Source organism: Ascaphus truei, chromosome 21 (genome assembly GCF_040206685.1).
Source record: "Ascaphus truei isolate aAscTru1 chromosome 21, aAscTru1.hap1, whole genome shotgun sequence".
NCBI lineage: Eukaryota > Metazoa > Chordata > Amphibia > Anura > Ascaphidae > Ascaphus > Ascaphus truei.
The window spans coordinates 3,496,462-3,521,059 of record NC_134503.1 but is presented as its reverse complement, the minus strand read 5'-3'; the positions used below and the strand labels follow the sequence as shown (position 1 = coordinate 3,521,059).

General features: G+C 51.0%; 4 protein-coding genes across 6 annotated transcripts in view; 2 read left to right on the top strand and 2 right to left on the bottom strand.

Moving 5' to 3' along the window:
* The window catches only part of RIBC1 (RIB43A domain with coiled-coils 1), a 538,781-nt gene that overhangs the window by 171,465 nt on the left and 342,718 nt on the right, over positions 1–24,598 (top strand). The window lies entirely within an intron of this gene.
* Positions 1,625–4,820, bottom strand: LOC142471960 (P3 protein-like). Its single transcript, XM_075578497.1, has one exon. The coding sequence runs from the start codon at positions 3,917–3,919 to the stop codon at positions 2,474–2,476; it is 1,446 nt and encodes a 481-aa protein (XP_075434612.1). The 5' UTR covers positions 3,920–4,820; the 3' UTR covers positions 1,625–2,473.
* Positions 6,531–22,267, bottom strand: FAM3A (FAM3 metabolism regulating signaling molecule A). 3 transcript variants are annotated; one of them, XM_075578494.1, is made up of 11 exons: positions 22,104–22,191; positions 21,029–21,212; positions 17,580–17,638; positions 17,381–17,491; positions 17,037–17,060; positions 15,362–15,485; positions 13,887–13,945; positions 13,141–13,191; positions 12,950–13,034; positions 8,430–8,556; positions 6,531–8,173 (listed from the first exon to the last, which is right to left on the bottom strand). In XM_075578494.1, the coding sequence occupies exons 3-11, from the start codon at positions 17,590–17,592 to the stop codon at positions 8,075–8,077; spliced, it is 693 nt and encodes a 230-aa protein (XP_075434609.1). In that variant the 5' UTR covers positions 17,593–17,638; positions 21,029–21,212; positions 22,104–22,191; the 3' UTR covers positions 6,531–8,074. The 3 variants fall into 3 exon arrangements, with proteins under 3 accessions (XP_075434609.1, XP_075434610.1, XP_075434608.1); XM_075578495.1 differs by having other exon boundaries at positions 21,029–21,188; positions 22,104–22,149; XM_075578493.1 differs by lacking the exon at positions 21,029–21,212 and having other exon boundaries at positions 22,104–22,267.
* Positions 22,593–24,598, top strand: part of LOC142472428 (uncharacterized) — a 31,987-nt gene continuing 29,981 nt past the window's right edge. Inside the window, exons 1-2 of the mRNA XM_075579519.1 lie at positions 22,593–22,710; positions 23,342–23,488. Of these exons, the coding sequence (XP_075435634.1) occupies positions 22,593–22,710; positions 23,342–23,488 (265 nt within the window). The remainder of the gene's footprint in view (positions 22,711–23,341; positions 23,489–24,598) is intronic.

The following is a 24,598-nucleotide window of genomic DNA, read 5'->3' as shown; positions in this document are numbered from 1 at the left end:
ACATGAGGAAGAAAAAGTACATTTTTAATGTATACATTTCTAGTTAAACCATATACAAAATATGGAGGGCTGTTAGGGTGGCTTCCCCAAAAATACTGGATACAATGGTGAAAGGTGCAAAACACACACACACACACACACACCTCTCTGTGCTCCATGCTGTTTCCTCCTCTCTTTGGGTCCACTGCCAGACTCGTGCCACCTCTTCCTTATTGGCCGCATTACCCAGCAGCAGCACCCAATCAGGATAGAGAAAGCTGCCCAGCCCCCTGGCCACAGCCCTGCTTGGGGAATTCCAGCAGCCCCCCAAGCCGGTGTGGTCACCATGTCCAGAAAGATAATACTGGACACATACATGTCCAGTATTACCTCTATTTTTTTACGGGACAGTGTCAAAATACAGGACAGCCTGGTTTAATACTGGACACCAGGCAACCCTAAGTGCGGTGTCCAAGAGCAAGGACACGATTGGACCAGAACATCCAACAGGTGGATAAGAGATGGGGCAGGAAATCCAACAGGTGGATAAGAAATGGGGCAGGAAATCCAACAGGTGGATAAGAGATGGGGCAGGAAATCCAACAGGTGGATAAGAGATGGGGCAGGAAATCCAACAGGTGGATAAGAGATGGGGCAGGAAATCCAACAGGTGGATAAGAGATGGGGCAGGAAATCCAACAGGTTGATAAGAGATGGGGCAGGAAATCCAACAGGTGAATAAGAGATGGGGCAGGAAATCCAACAGGTGGATAAGAGATGGGGCAGAACATCCAACAGGTGAATAAGAGATGGGGCAGAACATCCAACAGGTGGATAAGAGATGGGGCAGAACATCCAACAGGTGAATAAGAGATGGGACACTTTAATACTGAAAATGGTCTATCAAAATGTAGAGTGTCAGCTCTTTTGGGGAAAAAAAGGTGGCTATTGATTGTGGAATATGTTAAATATATCAATACAATTACCTTACACGGGGCGTTTTCACTCTGAGGCTGTGAAATAACACACAGGGAAACACACCGTGGATAGAACGAAGGATATTCAGCCTATGATAAAGGAAAGGGATTTGTTACAGGAAGGCCAACGACAATGCGGGATTTTGCTACCAAGAGAGTGTGAGGTCGGAGGGGGTCATTGTATTATGGAGGAGAGCAGATAAGAAAAGGAATATACTGCAGAATATGCCTTGAACTGGCACATGTGGTAGTCTCTGTTACACACACACACACACACACACACACAGTATGGTATAATGTAGAATGGTACATGGTTTTTCCAACCTCAAATGTAACAAGTGTTCACACCTCACACGAAGCTCCGAGGCTCGCATTGAAAAAGCGGTGAAGCAATTTCCCAGTGCCGGGAAAGAGATCAGCTCCTGTACATTGAATAAGGGCGCGTGGAACATATGGGCACACACCTGTGCTCTCCGTGGTATAATGGTAATAATACCCAGAACTCACCACAGTGCTCCTTTCCCTCTTGGTAATCATTGTGCTGCGTGTTTGGATTACATTTCCATTGTACATAACACAGTGTACATAATGTTAGTTTGTGCTGAAGTATTTGTGCATGACGATAACGCTTCTACCTTGGTGTTCTCAAACAGAAACAGGACACCGCGAAAATTCTCTCTCCCAATTTTATTTACATATAGCAGAACATTTTCGGGAACGTCCCCTTGGGTACAATACAAAACACCCCTATAAAAATAGCCGATTTCCCCTACAGTGCATGAAGCTTACGAAACCCAGAGCTTTGGCCACGAATGACATACGTGGAATGGCAAATAAAGAGAGGAGGGTCAGTGTAGAATATATCTTTAGATCACAGGGAGCTATACGCAGCTTTTACCACTCCAAGGATTACTGCAGAACCATAAACCCATACTACCTAATCCACTGTAAACATAAACTCTCGTGTGTCAGGGGTTGTTGTACAGCAGGGTTCTTCCAGCCGACCCGAGGGCTACATTCGGCCACTGAAGGGGTCTTGGCCTCTGCTCCTACTCATTTCATAATAATTGGTTAGGTAGGCAAGTGCTTTTACACAAACCCACTTGTCAGTTAAGGTAATGGAAGTATATAAAGTACTAATGCTATACATTCTTGCATAATGGTGAAATAGTCATTGTTAGGCCTTTAAATACAACTAAAATAGCATAATAAGCGTGCGGCCCTTCACACGCCTAAATGTTTTCTGAGCTGACCCCTTTGGAGCACGAGTTGAAGAGCCCTGTGGTACAGGATTATGAAAAGGTGAGCGGTATTGTGGGATCAATATGTTTAACCTCCCATAAACCAGAGAAACCGAGAGTGAGGGGGAGCAGGAGGGATAAATAACGAGAAAACAGGGAGAGGGGAGAAAAAAAAATAAGAATGCAGAAAGCTAGAATAAGGTCATGGGTCACAGGAGAATGGAGAGATAGAGATGGGCGGGTGGACAGTGCCGCCTCACCGCAGGGTGGCATTAATCAAGACGCACGGTCCCAGTCTTTCAGTTTGCGATAGCTTGAGTACATTAGGACCAGTAGTAACATCTCTGACGTCCCACTCAGGGCCACCAGAAAAGGAGCCTGCGAGGACAGGTCTGCCTCAGCACGCTGAAAGGAGAGCTGGAGAACGGCCAGGGCCAGCAGGCTGTTCTGCACCCCAACCTCAATGCTGACCGTCCGGCGCTGGGCGCTAGGCAGGCGCAGGCAGAAGGCCAGGAGGTACCCTACCATCAGACCCACTAGGGGTACACTGAGCCCAGCAACCACCAAGATGGCAGGCACCTGACTTAGCAACGAGGAACCCATTTGGTAGGCCATTACCAGTCCCCCCACCATCAGCAGGACGCTGAAGGGCTTGATGAGGAGGAGGAGGAGTCGGGACACCCGTGGGAAGCGCCATTTCACCACCATGCCCGTGGAGATTGGCACCGCGATGAAAAGCAGCGTGGCCATGATCTTCAGGAAGGGGATGTGCAGGGTCTGGTGCACACCAAGAAAGTGTCCATAGAGAGACGAGGAGAGGGGCATCAATCCCACCGCAGCCACAGTCGACACCAAGGTCATTGATATGGCTAGGGTGACGTCACCCCCCAGCAGGAGGCTGTACAGGTAGCCCCCTCCGCCACCCGGAGAGGAGCAGGTAACTAGCAGCCCCAACGCTAGAGGCTGAGAGAGGCCCAGGAGCAGGGAGAGGAGGTAAGAGTAGAGAGGCATAACTACAAACTGCCCCACGATGCCCAGCAACACAGGGTGCGGCCGCTGTATTAACCCTCTCAGCACCTCTAGGTCCACCTTGCATCCGAAGGCGCACTTGTTCACAAAGAGGAGGGGCAGCAGGGCATAGAGGAGGGGGCTCTCTGAGAAGTGTCCAACAGCAGAACCCACAGACTCGGGTCCCTGGTGGGAAGTGACACGAATGGAGAAGTCGTCTCTCTCCTCGATTAGGGATCCTAGCAGCTGCAGCCGCAGGTTGAGGGGCGCCACGCCAGGCATCCCAGACCGGATCTGCGCCAGGAATCTGCCAGGAAGGCCTCCGGCACCCCTGCTCACATTCAGGACTCTCAACACGGACGTGTCCAGTGACCGGACGGTCAGATCGGCGCCGCGGGCGGCTGCACTGGTGCTGATGACAATGACCCCCTTGCTGTGCTCCGGAAAGTCGAACTGCAGGCAACAGCCGTCTCCAATCTGCAGGAACCCTGTGGAGGAAGGAGGCAGGGCTCGGGAGGTAGGAAGGACAGGTGAGGGAGAGAGGAGGGGAGCTTTCAAAGGTTGATAAGTCGTAGGTAATGAGGGGAAAGGATTTGAGAGGGGTTGAGAGCCGTTGGAGATCTCCTGGAAGGTTTGTAGGGCTGTTATGTCATTATGGAGCTGGTCAGGCAGCACAGACCCCAAAAGCAGGAACAGAATGAGGAGACCCTGCATTGTGCAGGGCACAGGGGTAGAAATCACAAAGGAGCTGGGCACGCCATCTGGAGATCTCACTCTCCTTCAGACTATCATCGCCTGTCACTATTTATAAGCAGGTAGTCTCTCTGGCCATCACTCTCTGGATGCAGGGTGTCTCCAGATGTCACACACTTTCTGGCCACAGGGCGCCTCTCTGTCCCCCTTTCTGGGCGCAGGGCGCCTCCTTGAGCATCACACTCTCTGGATGCAGGGCATCTCTCCGACTGTCATTCTCTTGATGCAGGGAGTCTTTCTGACCGTCACACTCTCTGGCTGTCACCCAGTCTGGCTGCAGGGCGTCTCCAGATGTCACACCCTCTTGATGCAGGGCGTCTCTCTGGCTGTCACACTGCCGGAACGCAGGAATGCAGGGTGTCTCTCTCTGGCTGCCACACTTTCTGGGTGCAAGGTCTCTCTGCCCGTCACACTCCCTGAATGCAAGGTGTCTCTCTGGCTGCCACACGTTCTGGGTGCAAGGTGTCTCTCTGGCTGTCACCCTCCCTGGATGCAGGGCGTCTCTCTGGGTGCAGGGTGTCTCCAGATGACAAACTCTCAGCGCTGTATTCTGTGTCTGTCTCTAGAGTTGGGTGTCTCATTCACCCTCTCTGTATTGCACTCTTTCCTGTGCTGGGTGATCCTTCTGCGGTCTCTTTTCCTTTCCACTGTCTCTCTCCGGCTGTCACTTTCACAGTCTCTCTCCGGCTGTCACTATCTCCCTCACATGGTGTCTCAAGCCGGCTCTTGCTCTTACACGAGGTGTCTCTCCAGCTGTCATCCTCTCCCTGTCACCCACCGCCTCTCTCTCATCTCCCCTATCCTGGTTCTCACGTGACACAGGCACCAGCCGCCGCCTACAACTGTATCTAGAGCACTTCCGGCTTACTTCCTGTTTTGCACCGCGAAGTATGACGGGAGTTGTAGTCTCACATGCAATACAAGCTAATGTAAAGACACAGGGGATTCCGGAAATACGCGTTCCAAGGGGCCCCGGGGCATGCCGGTATATGTAGTCTTTACAGAATTACAAAGGATTTAAAGGCCCCACACACATACATTTAAAAATAAATAAATATATATATATATTTTAGGTATATCTTTAGATAAATATAGAGTGTGCATTATATCTCATCACTTCCCTAAGTAGTAAAGTCCAATGAATATTTTTAAGCATTCATTCTATATATAATTCTCTGAACAGAGATTACAGCTGCCCCCCCCCCCCACCTCCATTTACCAACCCTATTTTTTGTTTTTACCCCCACACCTCTAAATATAAACCACTTTATGACATTATCTGGATAGCAAAATTAATTTGGAAATAAGGTTTGCTGTAACATGAAAAATAAAAAGCCGGATAAATCTGAGACTTTGCCAAAAAAATGAATCTGGGAAGCAGGAACTTTTTACAATAATCCCCCCTGCATGGCTGTGTGTTTTCGCAGTGTACATACAGATGTGCAGGGGTTATTGCTCTTGCTGGCCCGTTATGGTGAGATATTCTGTACCTCTGCCATTGGAAGCTCTGGGATGTGCTGCATTATCAGCCGGACCCCCCCCCCCCCCCCCCCCCTGAAGTCAGCTACATCTGTAGATTTGTATTTATTCAGCTCAACCAATGTACACAGCTCTTCACAAAACCGAATATATGCCATTCAAACACAGTTTCGTACGGCAGGAATGGCCAACTCCAGTCCGCAAGGGCCACCAACAGGTCAGGTTTCAAGGGTATCCCTGCTTCAGCACAGGTGGCACAGACAACGACTGCCCAGCTGAAGCAGGGATATCCTTAAAACCTAACCTGTAAGTGGACCTTGAGGGCTAGAGCGGCTGCCACTGGTGGTACAGTAGAAGGGTGCACTTAGCATTGCTTAGGACAATTCAGAATCCCACGGGTCCCTCTGTCACACAAAATGAGTCTGCTCCATCCCCACCCGCACTTTCAGATGGATCTTCAAGGTCTTAATATTATTTTTTTTTTGTACTGTATGGAACACGTGCTTCTAAATGTTCAAAAGGATTGCAAACATTAACAGGGATAAACAAGCTGTTACATGGACGAGTGCTTTCACTTTGTGTAGATCCAGTTTGTCTTGCCGAGTGTGGGTGCGGCTTTCACATTCCTCAATGTCCTCGACCTCAATTCTTCCTCCTCCTTCCCACTCATAATCTCCATTTTAATCTCCCACTAATCCTTCGCTTTTTGTTCATCCAATAGTGCGTTTTACACCCCCCTTCATCTCCCCCCTCCCGGGCAGAGGGGGAAACAGGCAGAGGGGGCGCAAATGTTTTTTTTAAATCTCTTGTCAGATGCTATGGCCCAGTGACTAAACAGTGCTACATTTTAGATCATATTTGAACAGTAAATGAGGCTTTAGCACGACCTCACATACTTTAGTGACTATGGGCCCGTGGCACAGCAGAAGTGGCCCTCTAAACACCATTGTGCAGCTGCAATACAGAGTATACGAGTGAACAGAACAGCCTTATATTATATTCTCCCTAATTTCCATACGCAAGAAAAACTGGACACGACCGATGAGCGACACCCACGTTCTGCAAAGCTGAGGGAATGAGGCAGAAACTGCTCGAAAGGAGAAACACGTTTATTTTATGCTCCAAGATCCCGTCTGTAACATTTTGCTGGCGTTGGTAACCTGGAAGTTTACATTGAAGTACAGATTGTTAGGGAAGGTGACGTTTGACTCATTGGACAGTATACGTGGCACTGTTTTAGGCCTCTGTAAAACAATTCATGAGCCAGGACGGCGTTTCCATTGTCTTCTCATTAAATCGCCCCACACTGTGATAATTAATGCACAAAATACTTTCTCTGTTTGCCAGATCAACCCAACCGCACTTACACCAGTCTCACACATTGCTCCCACTGATCTGCAAACACAGCATCGCTCACCCTCCCCTGCTCTCACCCACTACTTCACTTAAGCTCGGATCCACGGAAGGGTGTCAGGCTTTAGCACGCCTCCATCCCCCCCCATTCATGTGACCTGGAGCAGAGGCTTACTAAAGCGTGGCTCACTTTCGTGGCTCTGGTTTCTCAGGTTGTAATGTGCGTCGGAATAACTCTGGTTTGCCGCAGCGGTGCAATTGTGTTGGTACAAAAAGGGTTTCCCAATTCCACTACAGTTTTACTTTGAAATGGAAACTTCTGTTTTTTGAAGAATAAAAAGTAACTCTTTATTATTATTATTTATTTATTTAATCTTGTTCTGTTTCAATGGCACATACCAGGGGGGGGGCAACTCCAGTCCTCACAGGCCACCATCAGATAAGCTTGTAAGGATCTCCCTGCTTCAGCACAGATGGCTCAATCAGTGGCTCAAAGACTGAGCCACCTGCGCTGAAGCAGGGAGATCCTTAAAAGCTGATCTGTTGAGGACTGGAGTTGCCCACCCCTGGTATATGCCATGGACATTTTAACAATATCCAATTAGCCCACCCCGGTGTTTAAGATGATGGTGCTATGATGCACTGTGCCGCGAGCGGAATGGCATTTTGATGCAGTGTTTGGTGGTTATATATCTGGGGCTCTCAGCCATAGCATGGCTGCTGAAATAAAGTGTCTATGTTCTTAGCACGATCAGCTAATATTTAATCTAATGAAACATACCCAGAAAAAACATACATTGCAGTGGTTGCAAATCTGTGGGACAAAAAAAAAGGCAGCAGCAAACGAATCCCACTGCACGCGGTGAGCAGTACTTCCCAGCACCCCCCTCTGTGGGACAGGCAGGCGCTGCCTGGGGAAGGTACAGGTTGGTTCTACTCTGCACGTCCATGTGTACACTCCATGTCCAGTCATTATTCGGAAGAAGAAGTCACTGCCACATAGCTCTTAACAGAGCAATACTGGGGGGCCGCTGCTCTGCAACCATCTCTTCCAGCAACATCGTCAGTCCAGGGACCTCAGAGAAGGAGCCGGGGAGAGACCGCATCAGTGCCAATATGGTCCTGAGGAAGGGTGCCTACGTGAGTACAGGGGCAAACAGGACACAAGGTGCAGGAAACCTGGGCCAGTGCAGACGTAGCAGGGAGCCCGGTTGATGAACGGAGTCTGCAGCAGCCTGGACAGGCTCCTAAGGCGCCATCCACTCAGTAACATGCTGTCCTCGGTCACTCAGATTCCAGCGAGCGCTGAGGGACACAGCCCTCCAACTCCACAGCCTCTGGCCACCCCTCGTACTTGTTGCTGCTTTTACTGTTCTTCATCAGCTGCAGAGAGAAGAGAGGAGAGAGGAGAGAGAAGAGCTAAGAGCCTCCCAGGTCTGCTACACACAGACACGGGCGTTACTGAGCCTATATGGTCCACCAGCGGAAGGGCCGACCGTTGTCTCATGGACACTCTGACTTGTTACCTGTTCGGCAAAAGACAATTGTACGGTAACCCGATTTATTGTGGCTTTTGCGATAGTTCAGAAGTCGCATAGAGCAGAAACGGGGAACGCGACACATGCAGATCACACGGTACCTGTTCAAATGGGCTTTTATCCTGCACTCCTTTGGCTCCCAAGAAGACCCAGCTGTCCCTGAATCCAACATCTTTTATCGCAGTGCTGCCCAGCTCAGCAAACATCTTTCGGGCATCTTCAGTCATCCTTAAATAGAGTGACAGATAGAAATCCATCCAGCACAAAGCAGACAGATCTCAGAGAAGAGAGAGAGAGAGACACAGAGACAGAGAGCCGCGGCCAAGAGCGAAAAGGGCGCCCGAGAGAGACGCGCCCGAGAGAGAGAGACACAGAGACAGAGAACCGCGGCCGAGAGAGAAAAAGGACGCCCGAGAGAGACGCGCCCGAGAGAGAGACACACAGAGACAGAGAACCGCGGCCGAGAGAGAAAAAGGACGCCCGAGAGAGAGCCGCGGCCGAGAGAGAGACACACAGAGACAGAGAACCGCGGCCGAGAGAGAGACACACAGAGACAGAGAACCGCGGCCGAGAGAGAAAAGGGCGCCCGAGAGAGACGCGGCCGAGAGAGAGACACACAGAGACAGAGAACCGCGGCCGAGAGAGAAAAAGGACGCCCGAGAGAGACGCGCCCGAGAGAGAGACACACAGAGACAGAGAACCGCGGCCGAGAGAGAAAAGGGCGCCCGAGAGAGACGCGCCCGAGAGAGAGACACACAGAGACAGAGAACCGCGGCCGAGAGAGAAAAAGGGCGCCCGAGAGAGAACCGCGGCCGAGAGAGAGACACACAGAGACAGAGAACCGCGGCCGAGAGAGAAAAAGGGCGCCCGAGAGAGAACCGCGGCCGAGAGAGAGACACACAGAGACAGAGAACCGCGGCCGAGAGAGAAAAGGACGCCCGAGAGAGACGCGCCCGAGAGAGAGAGACACAGAGACAGAGAACCGCGGCCGAGAGAGAAAAAGGACGCCCGAGAGAGAACCGCGGCCGAGAGAGAGACACACAGAGACAGAGAACCGCGGCCGAGAGAGAAAAAGGCGCCCGAGAGAGACGCGCCCGAGAGAGAGACACACAGAGACAGAGAACCGCGGCCGAGAGAGAAAAAGGACGCCCGAGAGAGAACCGCGGCCGAGAGAGAGACACACAGAGACAGAGAACCGCGGCCGAGAGAGAAAAGGGCGCCCGAGAGAGAGCCGCGGCCGAGAGAGAGACACACAGAGACAGAGAACCGCGGCCGAGAGAGAGACACACAGAGACAGAGAACCGCGGCCGAGAGAGAGACACACAGAGACAGAGAACCGCGGCCGAGAGAGAAAAAGGCGCCCGAGAGAGACGCGCCCGAGAGAGAGACACACAGAGACAGAGAACCGCGGCCGAGAGAGAGACACACAGAGACAGAGAACCGCGGCCGAGAGAGAAAAAGGGCGCCCGAGAGAGAACCGCGGCCGAGAGAGAGACACACAGAGACAGAGAACCGCGGCCGAGAGAGAAAAGGACGCCCGAGAGAGACGCGCCCGAGAGAGAGAGACACAGAGACAGAGAACCGCGGCCGAGAGAGAAAAAGGACGCCCGAGAGAGAACCGCGGCCGAGAGAGAGACACACAGAGACAGAGAACCGCGGCCGAGAGAGAAAAAGGCGCCCGAGAGAGACGCGCCCGAGAGAGAGACACACAGAGACAGAGAACCGCGGCCGAGAGAGAAAAAGGACGCCCGAGAGAGAACCGCGGCCGAGAGAGAGACACACAGAGACAGAGAACCGCGGCCGAGAGAGAAAAGGGCGCCCGAGAGAGAGCCGCGGCCGAGAGAGAGACACACAGAGACAGAGAACCGCGGCCGAGAGAGAGACACACAGAGACAGAGAACCGCGGCCGAGAGAGAGACACACAGAGACAGAGAACCGCGGCCGAGAGAGAAAAAGGCGCCCGAGAGAGACGCGCCCGAGAGAGAGACACACAGAGACAGAGAACCGCGGCCGAGAGAGAGACACACAGAGACAGAGAACCGCGGCCGAGAGAGAAAAAGGGCGCCCGAGAGAGAACCGCGGCCGAGAGAGAGACACACAGAGACAGAGAACCGCGGCCGAGAGAGAAAAGGACGCCCGAGAGAGACGCGCCCGAGAGAGAGAGACACAGAGACAGAGAACCGCGGCCGAGAGAGAAAAAGGACGCCCGAGAGAGAACCGCGGCCGAGAGAGAGACACACAGAGACAGAGAACCGCGGCCGAGAGAGAAAAAGGCGCCCGAGAGAGACGCGCCCGAGAGAGAGACACACAGAGACAGAGAACCGCGGCCGAGAGAGAAAAAGGACGCCCGAGAGAGAACCGCGGCCGAGAGAGAGACACACAGAGACAGAGAACCGCGGCCGAGAGAGAAAAAGGGCGCCCGAGAGAGAACCGCGGCCGAGAGAGAGACACACAGAGACAGAGAACCGCGGCCGAGAGAGAGACACACAGAGACAGAGAACCGCGGCCGAGAGAAAAGGGCGCCCGAGAGAGAGCCGCGGCCGAGAGAGAGACACACAGAGACAGAGAACCGCGGCCGAGAGAGAAAAAGGACGCCCGAGAGAGACGCGCCCGAGAGAGAGACACACAGAGACAGAGAACCGCGGCCGAGAGAGAAAAAGGATGCCCGAGAGAGACGCGCCCGAGAGAGAGACACACAGAGACAGAGAACCGCGGCCGAGAGAGAAAAGGGCGCCCGAGAGAGAGCCGCGGGCGAGAGAGAGACACACAGAGACAGAGAACCGCGGCCGAGAGAGAAAAAGGCGCCCGAGAGAGAACCGCGGCCGAGAGAGAGACACACAGAGACAGAGAACCGCGGCCGAGAGAGAGACACACAGAGACAGAGAACCGCGGCCGAGAGAGAAAAGGACGCCCGAGAGAGACGCGCCCGAGAGAGAGAGACACACAGAGACAGAGAACCGCGGCCGAGAGAGAAAAAGGACGCCCGAGAGAGAACCGCGGCCGAGAGAGAGACACACAGAGACAGAGAACCGCGGCCGAGAGAGAGACACACAGAGACAGAGAACCGCGGCCGAGAGAGAGACACAGAGACAGAGAACCGCGGCCGAGAGAGAAAAGGACGCCCGAGAGAGCCGCGGCCGAGAGAGAGACGCGGCCGAGAGCGAAAAGGACGCCCGAGAGAGAGCCGCGGCCGAGAGAGAGACACACAGACAGAGAACCGCGGCCGAGAGAGAGACACACAGACAGAGAACCGCGGCCGAGAGAGAGACACACAGAGACAGAGAACCGCGGCCGAGAGAGAAAAGGACGCCTGAGAGAGACGCGCCCGAGAGAGAGACACACAGAGACAGAGAACCGCGGCCGAGAGAGAAAAGGACGCCTGAGAGAGACGCGCCCGAGAGAGAGAGACACACAGAGACAGAGAACCGCAGCCGAGAGAGAAAAGGGCGCCCGAGAGAGACGCGCCCGAGAGAGAGAGACACACAGAGACAGAGAACCGCGGCCGAGAGAGAAAAAGGACGCCCGAGAGAGACGCGGCCGAGAGAGAGACACACAGAGACAGAGAACCGCGGCCGAGAGAGAAAAAGGACGCCCGAGAGAGACGCGGCCGAGAGAGAGACACACAGAGACAGAGAACCGCGGCCGAGAGAGAAAAAGGGCGCCCGAGAGAGACGCGCCCGAGAGAGAGACACACAGAGACAGAGAACCGCGGCTGAGAGCGAAAAGGACGCCCGAGAGAGACGCGCCCGAGAGAGAGACACACAGAGACAGAGAACCGCGGCCGAGAGAGAAAAGGACGCCTGAGAGAGACGCGCCCGAGAGAGAGACACAGAGACAGAGAACCGCGGCCGAGAGAGAAAAAGGACGCCCGAGAGAGACGCGCCCGAGAGAGAGACACACAGAGACAGAGAACCGCGGCCGAGAGAGAAAAGGACGCCTGAGAGAGACGCGCCCGAGAGAGAGACACACAGAGACAGAGAGCCGCGGCCGAGAGCGAAAAGGACGCCCGAGAGAGACGCGGCCGAGAGAGAGACACACAGAGACAGAGAGCCGCGGCCGAGAGCGAAAAGGACGCCCGAGAGAGACGCGGCCGAGAGAGAGACAAACAGAGACAGAGAACCGCGGCCGAGAGAGAAAAGGACGCCTGAGAGAGCCGCGGCCGAGAGCGAAAAAGGACGCCCGAGAGAGCCGCGGCCGAGAGCGCAAAGGACGCCCGAGAGAGCCGCGGCCGATAGCGCAAAGGACGCCCGAGAGAGCCACAGCCGAGAGCGCAAAGGACGCCCGAGAGAGCCGCGGCCGAGAGCGCAAAGGACGCCCGAGAGAGCCGCGGCCGAGAGCGCAAAGGACGCCCGAGAGAGCCGCGGCCGAGAGCGCAAAGGACGCCCGAGAGAGCCGCGGCCGAGAGCGCAAAGGACGCCCGAGAGAGCCGCGGCCGAGAGCGCAAAGGACGCCCGAGAGAGCCGCGGCCGAGAGCGCAAAGGACGCCCGAGAGAGCCGCGGCCGAGAGCGCAAAGGACGGCCACGGCACAGAGAGACAGATAAATGTGGTTACAAGGAGATATACACTGTGATATAGTGACATACAGCTCTAGACCTCAGGATCGGCTCCTCCGTTACTCACTTTGTGGCTGGGTCATCGGAAGACGCCACGAGCACCAGCGTCCCCTCGTGTATTGGTCGCAAAAACCTCAGCAGTTCGGACACGTCTGCAGAGACGGAGCGAAATTAGTTGCCAGTTACCGCTCAGGGAAAAAACCTTACCTGTGTCACCAACTACACACATTTATACCACCAACGCTTAGCCGCACTCACCTCCCTCCCACATGTCAAAGGATTTGGCCTCCACAAGCTCTCCGTTCACCCCTGGAAGCAGAAACACGTGATGTACATTCCTTGCACTTGGTGGGATAACGGCCCCACTCGTTAATATTAATCAGCCAGCTACGCACGGCAAAATTATTATTTAACCCCTTCAGGGCTTTGTCTCATTTAATCACTGGTCCATGGGACAATTGTTACATATATTCCGTGTAGGTACCTGCATACGGGTATGCCGTGACGTGGCATGCAGGCGTATACATGCTCTGGCCAAAGGGTTTAACAAAAGTACCCCTTATTCATGAGATCATTATTTTAGCCTAATTGGTAGGAGCGCAGGAATCGTTCTGCGTGTTTATTGCAAAATAAAAAAGAATTATAATATCCCCCCTGAGCGCGTCCCACCTTACTCTCCAATGTATCCCTTTATAATATCCCCCCTGAGCGTGTCCCACCTTACTCTCCAATGTATCCCTTTATAATATCCCCTCTGAGCGTGTCCCACCTTACTCTCCAATGTATCACTTTATAATATCCCCCCTGAGCGTGTCCCACCTTACTCTCCAATGTATCACTTTATAATATCCCCTCTGAGCGTGTCCCACCTTACTCTCCAATGTATCCCTTTATAATATCCCCTCTGAGCGTGTCCCACCTTACTCTCCAATGTATCACTTTATAATATCATCATCTCCTCTATTAACTCAGATCCAACTGGACCACACATACACCTCACTGACCATTGACCAGCGCCACGTTCAGTCCCCGGCCCACGTTGTTCTGGACGCTGCTCATCAACCTGTGACAAGATGACAGCATCAAAACACATTGCAATGCTACAATCCTTACAGTGGAGATATAACACACACACAGTAACACAACCACACACTCCAAAGCTACAATCCTCACAGGGGAAATATAACACAAACACACAATCAGGGGCATCAAACTAAGTCCCCCAGGTGCCACCTACAGGCCAGGGTTTATGGCTATCCCTGCTTCAGCACAGGTGGCTCAATCAGTGGCTCAGCCATTATGACTGAGCCACCTGTGCTGAAGCAGGGATATCCATAAAAGCTGGCCTCTTGGTGGCCCATAAGGACCAGGTTTGACCCCCCTGCACACAATGCTTAGACTGTGCCACTGGTAAAACAGAACATTACAGCACATGCTTCTCACTGATCTGTCCCCAGGACAAAGAAATCCTTCAAATCTCCATCACTTAGCGTGGATATAAAACAGGAGCCGGAGCAGTTAGGCCGGAAAGTAGCATCACTTTTACCTTGTTTGTTTGTTTTTTTAAATTACAAAAGTTTTTTTCATGTCTTTAATTTTTTTTTTTAAATTTAAAAAAAAAAGTGGGGGGGGGGAAATCACCCCGTTACTTTATATGGGGCAGGACACAAGGGGGGGAGGGTTCTTACAGAGCAGAACCCAGTTTCGGGAAAGGACTCCCTGCAAGTTCCCCAGATACTTGCTGGTGAAGTTGCCGCGATTACTTCCTGGTTATTAAAAGGAGGAGATTTAAATGGTCGTCCAATAGGAAGCCACACCCGACAGCTTGCGGCTTCCTATTGGCATATTTAGCAGCCATTTTGTTTCCCCTGGAAGGAGATTTAAGACTGGGAATTTCTCCGGTAAGTATCTCGGGAAACAAAAGGGGCTCCAGGCGCTGAAAATAACAGCATTTAGCTCAGGGGGACCACCCAGTTCCCATGCTATAAAGAAAATGGGGGGCGTGGGGAGCAGGTGAGTTAACGGCCGATTTCGTGCTATCGCACAGAAAGCCCTATTGAAGTCAAAGAATGGCACAGACCTAATCCTGGTGGGTTTAACCCTCTTGTTGCCAGAGGGGCCAATAACACATTGCTTGGCAGGCCCCTTTGGGGAAAGGAAATCTGAACAGATTACGTATGTGAAGTTGGAGACCGGTCATGATAATATTACACCGAGGATCTCCTCCTATAACCACCCCTCAGACCGGCCACTGACGCAGATGAAGCAAAAACGCGTCGGTACACGGTCAAAATGACATTTGCCGACGTGTCCCGGCTGCAGACAGATTAGAATGTGCTGTATAGTTCTGGTATTACTCTGCGGTGTGCACAGTCACTCGGATATTAGCCTCAGGAGCACTTCGATAAAGGTGGCACAGCACTGTGGGCACCCAAGAGCCACCCACAACCCAGCCATCGATGCCCCTACGGGGACTCACATTTTATCCTCCAGGCAGATCTTGGGGCCAATGACGTTGGCGGCTCCACTCACCACGCGGAAAGCAAAGTGCTTCTCTGGGCAGGGCAGGGGAAGCCCACACTTGTATTTCCGTGGGCGCGAGTCTGTTAACGGGCAAGAAACAAGCAAAGGGAGGGGTCAACGAAAGAAGGAGAAAGATGCATCCGAAGAGTAGATGATGGAAGCCCGACAGAAGGGAGAAAGCGTGATGTAGATCTAGTTCAGTGTTTCCCAATCCCCGGCCACGGCAGGTTTTAGGACGAACCGACGCACCTGCACACAGGTGAGTGTACCTGGTTTGCATATGAATAGAATGTTGGATGGTTGCCAGCGAAACCTGGTGTGGCCGTGTGTTTCCGAGGAAAGGGTTGGTAACCACTGACCTAGAGAGATAACATGTCTGGAGAGATAAGGAGAGAGAATGCATCAGATAAATCACAGGTCGTATTAAAGCGTGTACAGGTTGTCAGACACCTGTAATGTGTCTGGGACCTCTTCAAATTATTTGTGCACATGGGGCTAATTTGTTTAGAGAACAGAGACCGCGCGCTGGCAACCTCCAAGGAGGCAGAGCTATCAGTCAACGTGTCAAAATGCACAGAGTAGCGCTACACAAGGCATTATGGGGCATGACTGATAGTTCTGCCTCCGTGGCCGGTGCAAGTGGTCCTGTGGCGGAGCTTCTCCAGTGCCACACAAAAAAATCTACTCGCCACCTAGTACCAAACGTGTGCTGCTTGGGCCAATATTTACTCGCCCGGGGGTTAAATCCACTCGCCCGGGGCGAGCAAATGTATAGGTTTGTCGAACACTGTATATATATATTTGCAAGTGAGTATAAATATATCTATAATAACAAATGTGGCTGTGGCTGTCCGTCAGGGCCATAGCTCCAAGACCATGAAACCTAGACACATGAAACTTTGCGTGCATACAAGATGACCCTAGGGGTGTGCACCTGGGGGTTATCTTTAATTGGGGGGGGATGTGCTTATTTTTTTGTCCTGTTTTTAACTGCTCCACCTCGGATTGGTTGTTCCCTCTCCGCGAGGACGTTGATTGGCCTTTGCTTTGCAGGGAGGTATGCGATTGGTCGCCGTGCTAAGCTGGCGGCTTTCCGGACATTCCTTAGGGGGAGAGCGTAGGCCGCGGGGATGTAGGAGAGGGAGGGGGGAGTAAGGGGGAAGGAGGGAGAGTAAGGAGCGATTGGATGAGAAGGGGGGGCGGGGGGGTGGAGAGGTGGGGGAGTAAGAGAGGGAGGTCACCGATGGGGTGTGAGTAACTGAAGAGGAATATCACTAATGGTCTCTAATTTGGGGTGGGGGTTTCAGTGACTGAAAAGTGGAATTATTGATCGGGTTAAAAGGCGCCAGTATCCAGAGTCACAGTTTCAAGGCTGCAATGGAACAGATTACTCCAGAGTACGAAGCCGGGTACTTTAGTGCAGGTGTGTGTATATATAGCCACACTCCTCTCGGGAAAAAAAATACTTCTCCAACATTTTTTTAGAGTATTTTTTATTCCATTGAAAAGATTCTAGCAGAACCTCAGAGAAATGATGGAGAAGACCGATTAGTGCCCAATTTCTATGTTTCCCCCTTTTTGGTGCAGCCCCACCCCCCGGCTTTCAGTCTCCAGGAGGTGCAGATACTCACCGGCTGTGGTGCTCACATCAGGACCTGTGAACAATGAGCAAAAGGTCAGAGGGTCGGGCACAGGATCCGGCCAAACCCACCCAATCAATCAAATAATCGGCTATCGAACGCCTCCACTGCCAGAGCACCACTCAACACACAGGAAGCAGTGCGTCGCTGGCCCTGCTAACAGTTAAGGGGATAGTTGGATTTCTTATGCTTCCCACACGGTCACTCCACACGGTCACTCCACACGGTCACTCCACACGGTCACTCCACACGGTCACTCCACACGGTCACTCATTGCCTGGAAGAACACACTGGACATCAAAGTATCAGTGTGTGGAAAAGGACGGGACACTCACCGCCCAGAAGCTGCTGGATCCGAGGGAAGCCACTTTGTGTCCCCAGCATAACGCCGGCCAAAATCCACGTGAGGCCCACGGTGAGGAGGACCACCACAATCCGCACAGGACCTGAGAGAAGGAACGATGCACGTTTACCACATCCACGCGTGGGGAAGTATCCGAGAGGTCTAAGGAGCTGAGGCGCTCGTACAATTACCTGCCAGACGCATCGTGTAGCGGATGAGGGTGGTCCTTGCCCTGCTCCCGGACCGGTCACTACACAACAGAGAGGAGAGTTCAGCTACTCTGACAGAGATCAAGAAGTCCAGCATCCATGGCACACCGAGGCCGGCCGACTGCTTTCATGGGGCCCAGGACAGTGCGTTGACCTGTGGGGTTGTTGAGCAGGTGGGGGAGGGGAGGGTTAGCTGACCATCAGCCCATGCGGGCCCAGCAGCGGAGGGAGAACACGGACCCAGCAGTGGAGGAGAACCCAGTAGGGTGGCTTATTTATCACAGAAGCCTTGCCCGACTTCCGGTATTGGGCGGCCCCCTCAGGACAGTTGTGCCCCCCACATCAGTAGTCCTGCCAATCCCCATAGTAATCGCAAACCCAACATACTCTGTGGCAGAGAGACCGTACAAAATAAACAAAAACCAACACAAATCCATTGCAATTCCCACCTCCCTCTTCCATTGAATGCTCCAGCAAAGCCTGCAAGCCATGTAGCACTAACTACTCGTCATCACTCCATGAAGCCCCAGACATAACAACACAAACAAGAGTTTCCTTCTGAATGCACTCGCAGTAAGCAGTGTAGTGAACATGAGTAGAAATAAAAACCTTTTAATAGTAAATAGTGTAAAATTATTTTGTAAAGAGGGACATGGTATCTATAGTTCCATGGCCAATCGTGTTAACCACATACATATAAAATTTAAAAAAAATAAAATAATAATAAAATATATATATATATATATATATATATATCTCAAATGGAAATATTACTGTATGCTCATTTGCATGTCTTGGACAGGTCTGCAACCCCGCCTTTCACCATTATCACCCAGCGCTTCCACAGCAGCAAGGGATTCTGGGAAATGACATGCAAATGAGCACACAGTGACACCTTTTGCTTCAAAACCATATAACATGTAAGCTTTTGCTTGCTGCATTTCACAGCTTTGAGCACAGCCTGGGTTAGGCCCCGCTCACACAGCACGCTACATGACGTGCGAGCGCTTACGCGCACGCGTTCGTCACAGACTCATGGCGGCCAATGGTAGTGTTCAGTATTGAAACTACCATCGGCTGCAAAGCGCGGCATCGGCGCTGCTGCAGTCGCGCGAGTCTTTTCAATCTGTGATCTCCGGCTGCAGCAGCGTGACGCCAGTTTCAGCAGCCAATCAATGGCCAGACGTTTACATTGATTGGCTGCTGAAATTGAGCAGAGACTCGGCGAGGGAGCGAGACAAGCTGCTACCTTTCTGAACTGTGACATTTGTAATGGGCCATCTCAAGCTTGAATAAAACAAAGACCCAGAAAGCAGTTCTGGGCAGTGAAATCAGAGCGTTCTGCTCTTTTGGACATTGTGAGATGCTGGAATTGCTTTGCACAGTGACTGCACAGCGATCTTTCTATAAATCCGGGATTGTGTGAGGCGTGTAAAGTGAAACAAACATTATTTTATAAAACCAAAGTAGAGACCATATAAGAAATTGCTAATTTAGTCGAAGATATTTTATTTAGCGTTTCAATTTCATAAGAAAAGCAATACAAAATAATTAAAAGTACAAGGTGGCACTTGTTTCCTTCCTGGATGTTGCCTTGTCGGAACATTCCGTCTGCTGGGGATGATCACACATCGCCCAGCAGACAGAGGCGCGCACACGCTGCGTCGCGAAGCCCCCCGTGTGAACGCGGCCTTAAGATGCATAGCCAGTAAACCCACCGACAGCCGTTTCGACCTTAATGGGTCTCATCAGTGTGGGGTTGGTTATACTGGCTATGAGATAGATAGAATAGGATATTTGTTTAGCCGCTTTTATATTTTGTACCTTGTGTAATCCATATCTCTACTTTCAATGGAATGTCATTAGCATGATCAAACCCAGAGGTAATAAATATATCCCTGGGCACTAAATCACTAAGAAGCCACGTTAGAACGGTACATTTAACTTGATATAAAAGAAGCCACATTAAGCATACTTTGGTAACGTAACCACAACTTGGAAATCTATTATTGTGGGGCCTTGTGCTAATGAAGCAGCTGAACCTTTGTTGGCAGTTGTTTTAGTACAAGATATCAGGTGTGGGTGGTTTTCTGGGTATGCACCTTAACCCTGGCTGTGCTCAAAGCTGTGACCATGCAGCAAGCTTAAGCCTATAGGGAACCATGTTAAAAATGGTTATTGAGGCAAAAAGTGACACTGTGTGCTCATTTGCATGTCATTTCCCAGAATCCCTTGCTGCAGTGGAAGTGCTGTATGCTGGGTGATAATGGGGAAAGGCGGGGTTGCAGACCTGCCTAAGACATGCAGATGAGCATACAGCTATATTTGCATATATATATATATATATATAAAACGTATATACATATATATAATATATAATATATACATATATATAAAACGGGATTGGCCATGGAACTATAGATACCAAGTCCCTCTTTACAAAATGATTTTCGATTTTTTACTATTAAAGGTTTTTATTTCTATTCATTTTCACTACACTGCTTACAGTGAGTGCATTCATTAGGGATCTTGTGTTTGTATTTGTATTAGTATATATTTATCCCTACTTGCACCACGGTATATCAGAATTTATGTTATCATTACTAGGCTGATGCGGGGGTCTTCCCGTCTCTCCCCTTACCCTATTAATAAGTCCAAGACATCCCAGCAGCGCAGTTTATTTAAATGGATCTAGGGGCTTATGCATTAGCCTCAAGCAAGCATTATCACACCAAGTGATCCGGTTTAAAACGCAGTCAGAAATATTTATTTTTTCAATTATTGTGGGTTATATATAGCTCTGTAGCACTAGTTAATTGGGGCTATCCACCCCATATATTTTTGTCCTATTTCAATGGACTTACTGACATTTTGAAACACTAAAAATCCGATTTATAGTTATTTTTGAAGCCTTTGCATCGCAATGCATTACAGGCCTCTCAGGCAGGTAAAGGGTTAATATAATTAGCAAGACGTCACCTGACGTAAACACCTATAAGTATGTTTGATTTATTTCCTCTGGCTGCTCCCTTGTGTGTGATGTCAGGGTGTGATCAGCAAGTGCCTTTTCCGGTCAGTCGCCCCTCCCCACCTTCCCGTTTCTTTATTGGTTCTCCAAGGACAGGGGAGATAGGAGGGGGAAAGAAAACAGAAGATTGACAAACACTCCCCCATTCAAAGGCCCCAAAGAAATTCAACAGGCCGACCATCCGGGATTGCACCTTTGTTGCTAAGCAGATCTGGGGTGGTTTGGTTAGCCGTTAATGGATGGACAAACCCACATTACACTGCTCTGTAGGGGTCAACGGTCTCTGTGACAACCCTTTTAAAACCCATTATCTCTCATCAGTAAGAGAGTCACTTATAGGATATTAGATCAGACAAGACTTGGTTGCAGCCTTAGGTAGAACAATAAAGCAGAGTTTATTCACCTGTTCGGTGGAGGCAGTGAACAGCCGGTACTGCTGTCCTGGGCCCAGTGGGTTTAGGGGCCCAGCACCCTGCCGTTATCACTTGTCTGCAGAGGGCACCATACTGAGTGGCAGATCAAAAGGCACAGGAAGAGCTGGGCTGGGGCATGCAGGGGACAGGCTGGGAAAGGGTAGGGTAAATCAGCTGGAGGGCAAGAAGAGAAATAGAAAGGAAGGGGGGAGGAGAGGAAATAAAGAGAATAACAAGAGAAAAACATAGGGGAGGGGGAAGTGAGAGATAGGAGGGAAAAGAGCGAGCAAGATTTGACAGGGGGGGTAGGAAAAAGTGAAGGATGACAAGGAGAAGAAGGTTAAAGAGAGGATAATAATAGCTCTTGTATAGCGCTCCTAGTGTTATGTAGCGCTTTACAGAGACATTTTGCAGACAATCCCTGCCCCGTAGAGCTTACAATCTATGTTTTTGGTGCTCGAGGCACAGGGAGATAAAGTGCCTTGCCATGTTCACAAGGAGTAGGTTCCCCTGCTTCACACTCAGACATGAGGATATAGAAAAGTGACTGACATGAGGAGAGCGAGAGACAAGCGACATGATGGTCAAATAGAATGCCATGAGAGGGGAAAAGAGACAGGCAAGAGGGAGGGGAAAGGGGAGAAGTGGTAAACATGAGCAGGGGAAAGAGACAGGCAAGAGGGGAAAAGGAGACAAGACTGATTTGCTAAAAGGGAGGACAGAGAGGACAACAGACCAAAACATAATGTTATCATATTTGTGAGGTTCTAATTCAGGGGGGGGGGCAACTCTAGTCTTCAAGAACCACCAAAAGGTCAGGTTTTCAGGATATCCCTGCTTCAGCACATGGTAGCTGTCAATCTCTGCTTCAGCACAGGTGGCTCAGTGTGCTGAAGCAGGGATATCCTGAAAACCTGTCTTGTTGGTGTTCCTTGAGGACTTTCCCACCCTCTGTTGTAATTGATCCCGGCCCCACAATACCCTGCTGGGGATCCCTGAGTACAATGTAACCCTGCGGGGAGAAGGGGGTGCTATGCACACTACGTGTAAAGGTGCTGTACTTACCTGTGGTATCGCGATATCACAGCCACTGGCCGCCTCCTTCCTCTCCCACACCCGGAAGTGTTTGCGATACAGGTAGGCGGCGTGGAGGTTTCTTCTTGCAAATGATTGGTTGGGTAGGAAGCAGGGAGTCTACGCTGATTGGCTGCCATTCACCATGGAGAGCAATCTCTCTCTGGTGTCACATTGGAGTACGGAATCCGCGATGGGGCAGTCGAGCGCCAAACGCGAACCGTAACTCCGTAGTCGGCCACCTTGCTACACTTACTCCTATATAGGCACCCGTTGCTGTTGGAGCCACTGCCGCACCATTTTGCTACCCCCAACATTGACACCATGTAAATGGAGCTGTGCTGAAATGGTTGTACATGGTAAACAAACAGAAGTGGCATTAGTGAGGGTTGATGACCAGGATGTAAAACAGACATCTCAATTATTAGATCAGTGGTTTCAGTGGGACTATTGATATCAGTGAATAACAGAAGAATAGGCATGTACATCTCATTTTTACTCCTCCAACTGCAGGTGACCTGGTGTCCAAGCTATGCCAATGGTGGAACCACAACCACCTTGACTAGCAGGGGCTGGGGCAACTTAATGGGACAAAAAGGTATCCCTACCTGCTGCAGAACCGTGGGATTTCTCTAGGGCCAATAAGACATACCGGAAAATAATATGACTTGGCGCACAACAGGATTGCCATCTTTGAGAACACGTGAATAGATCCTGTATGTGTGAACACTCAAGGAAAGAAACGTTTCTTTTTGTGCTAAACTTGAATGCTGACATTTTATATCCTGGACGAAGATATGATGGTAAAATACTTCTTACCCCCCCATCCCTTTTAACGGAGCGATTGGGGAGTAATCGGGTTCACTTTAGATGTAATAACGATGGAAAGGCTAGAAAACTAACAGAATAATTCATTTATATCTCCACTACAAAAATAAAATCAGCCCTAGGGTAGAAAGGGGATTTCTCTCTCTTCCATAAAGGTTTATTCTATATCTGATGAATTGACCGATCAGGAAGTTATCAGCTGAAATTCCCCATTGACTTGAATGTGAAATTTAGGCCAAAAACAGCCAGTACGGCCACATAGAATAAGACCCTTTGTATGCCAATCCCATGCCTTAATGTCATAATAACTTAGATTGTAAGCTATCCCGGGCTTCTTTTACTATTGTTACTTATATGGCGGAAGCACTTGTTCCCAAGTGGGCCAGTGTTGCTGGTGATAGGGCAACTGCCTCAGCGGCTCCCCAAGCTGCGGCCCGGCGGTCACTGCAATCCTCTCCCTCCTTCTGTCGGCGCCAGAAGTTGGGTTTTGGAGGAGGTAGCTGCGAAGTCCCAGCACCGGATCAGCACTGAGACCTCCTCACCCCAAGGTAAGATTGTTGGGGGCTGGTGAGTGTGTGTCGGAGTGAGTGGAAGAGAGAGAGGGGTGTAAGGGGGGCTTGGAGGTCCACGCGCTCTTCTCCACAACAATTCAACTCTTACCTTTTCTGAAGCGGCAACCTCCTCCTGCAGCGTCGCGTAGTCATGGCAACATGACATCACAAATGGCGATGCGTCACCATGGCAAAAAAACGTGAAGTAGGAGGAGGAGGACCGGTATGAGAGAAAATGCCTGGAATGATATTTGTCTGCAATCCGCCCCTATGTGAAGCGCTATGTACATGGATGGCACGATATAAATAAAGATATACATACATAAATACAGGGCCGCCGACAGGGGGCGGAGAGCTGGGACAATGGTCCCGGGCCCGTTGCCATGACAACGAGATGCTACGTGGCGTCACGCGGCATTGCCATGACATCGAGATGCTACGTGACGTCACGTGGCATTGCCATAACAACGTGGTCACGTGGCGCCTCGGCATTATTGATGGGAGTTGCAGGGTGAGATGTCGGGAGAACGCCGGGAGACATCACCGCTGAAGGTAAGCGCTAAATTAAAAATGTTTATTTCCGGGTTAGCAGACAGTGAGCCCCGTGGATACTTTGGACCTGTGTAGTCATTAAATGATCTTTTTGCATGAATTACTTCTTTATATTCTTTTTGGTGTGCTGGGCTCTCTCTGTTTGCTAAGCTGCTGCCCAGCATTTTCAGCCTGTTTTATTTTTCATTTAGTCCCCTTGAGGTAGGGGCACCCCGAGTGGCTTTTTCCTGATCCCCCTTTTTTACTTCACGTTATCTCCGGGTTAGCCTGCAGTAGAAGGTGGCAACCCTGTGTGCAGGGGGGAGGAGATATGATGTGCAGGGGGGGTGATGGGCCGGGGGGGTGATGTGTGTGATGCGCAAGGGAGTATTATGTATGTGATGTTCAGGAGGGTGGATGTGTGTGTGTGTGTGGGGGGGAAGGTGATGTGGAGGAGGGGGTATTATGTGCGTAATGTGAAGGGGCAGTATTATGTGGATGGGAGAGAGGTGGGGGCAAGAGGGAGAGAGGTGCAGGAGAGAAAGTGGTGGGTGGGAGAGATAAAGGGGTGTCTCG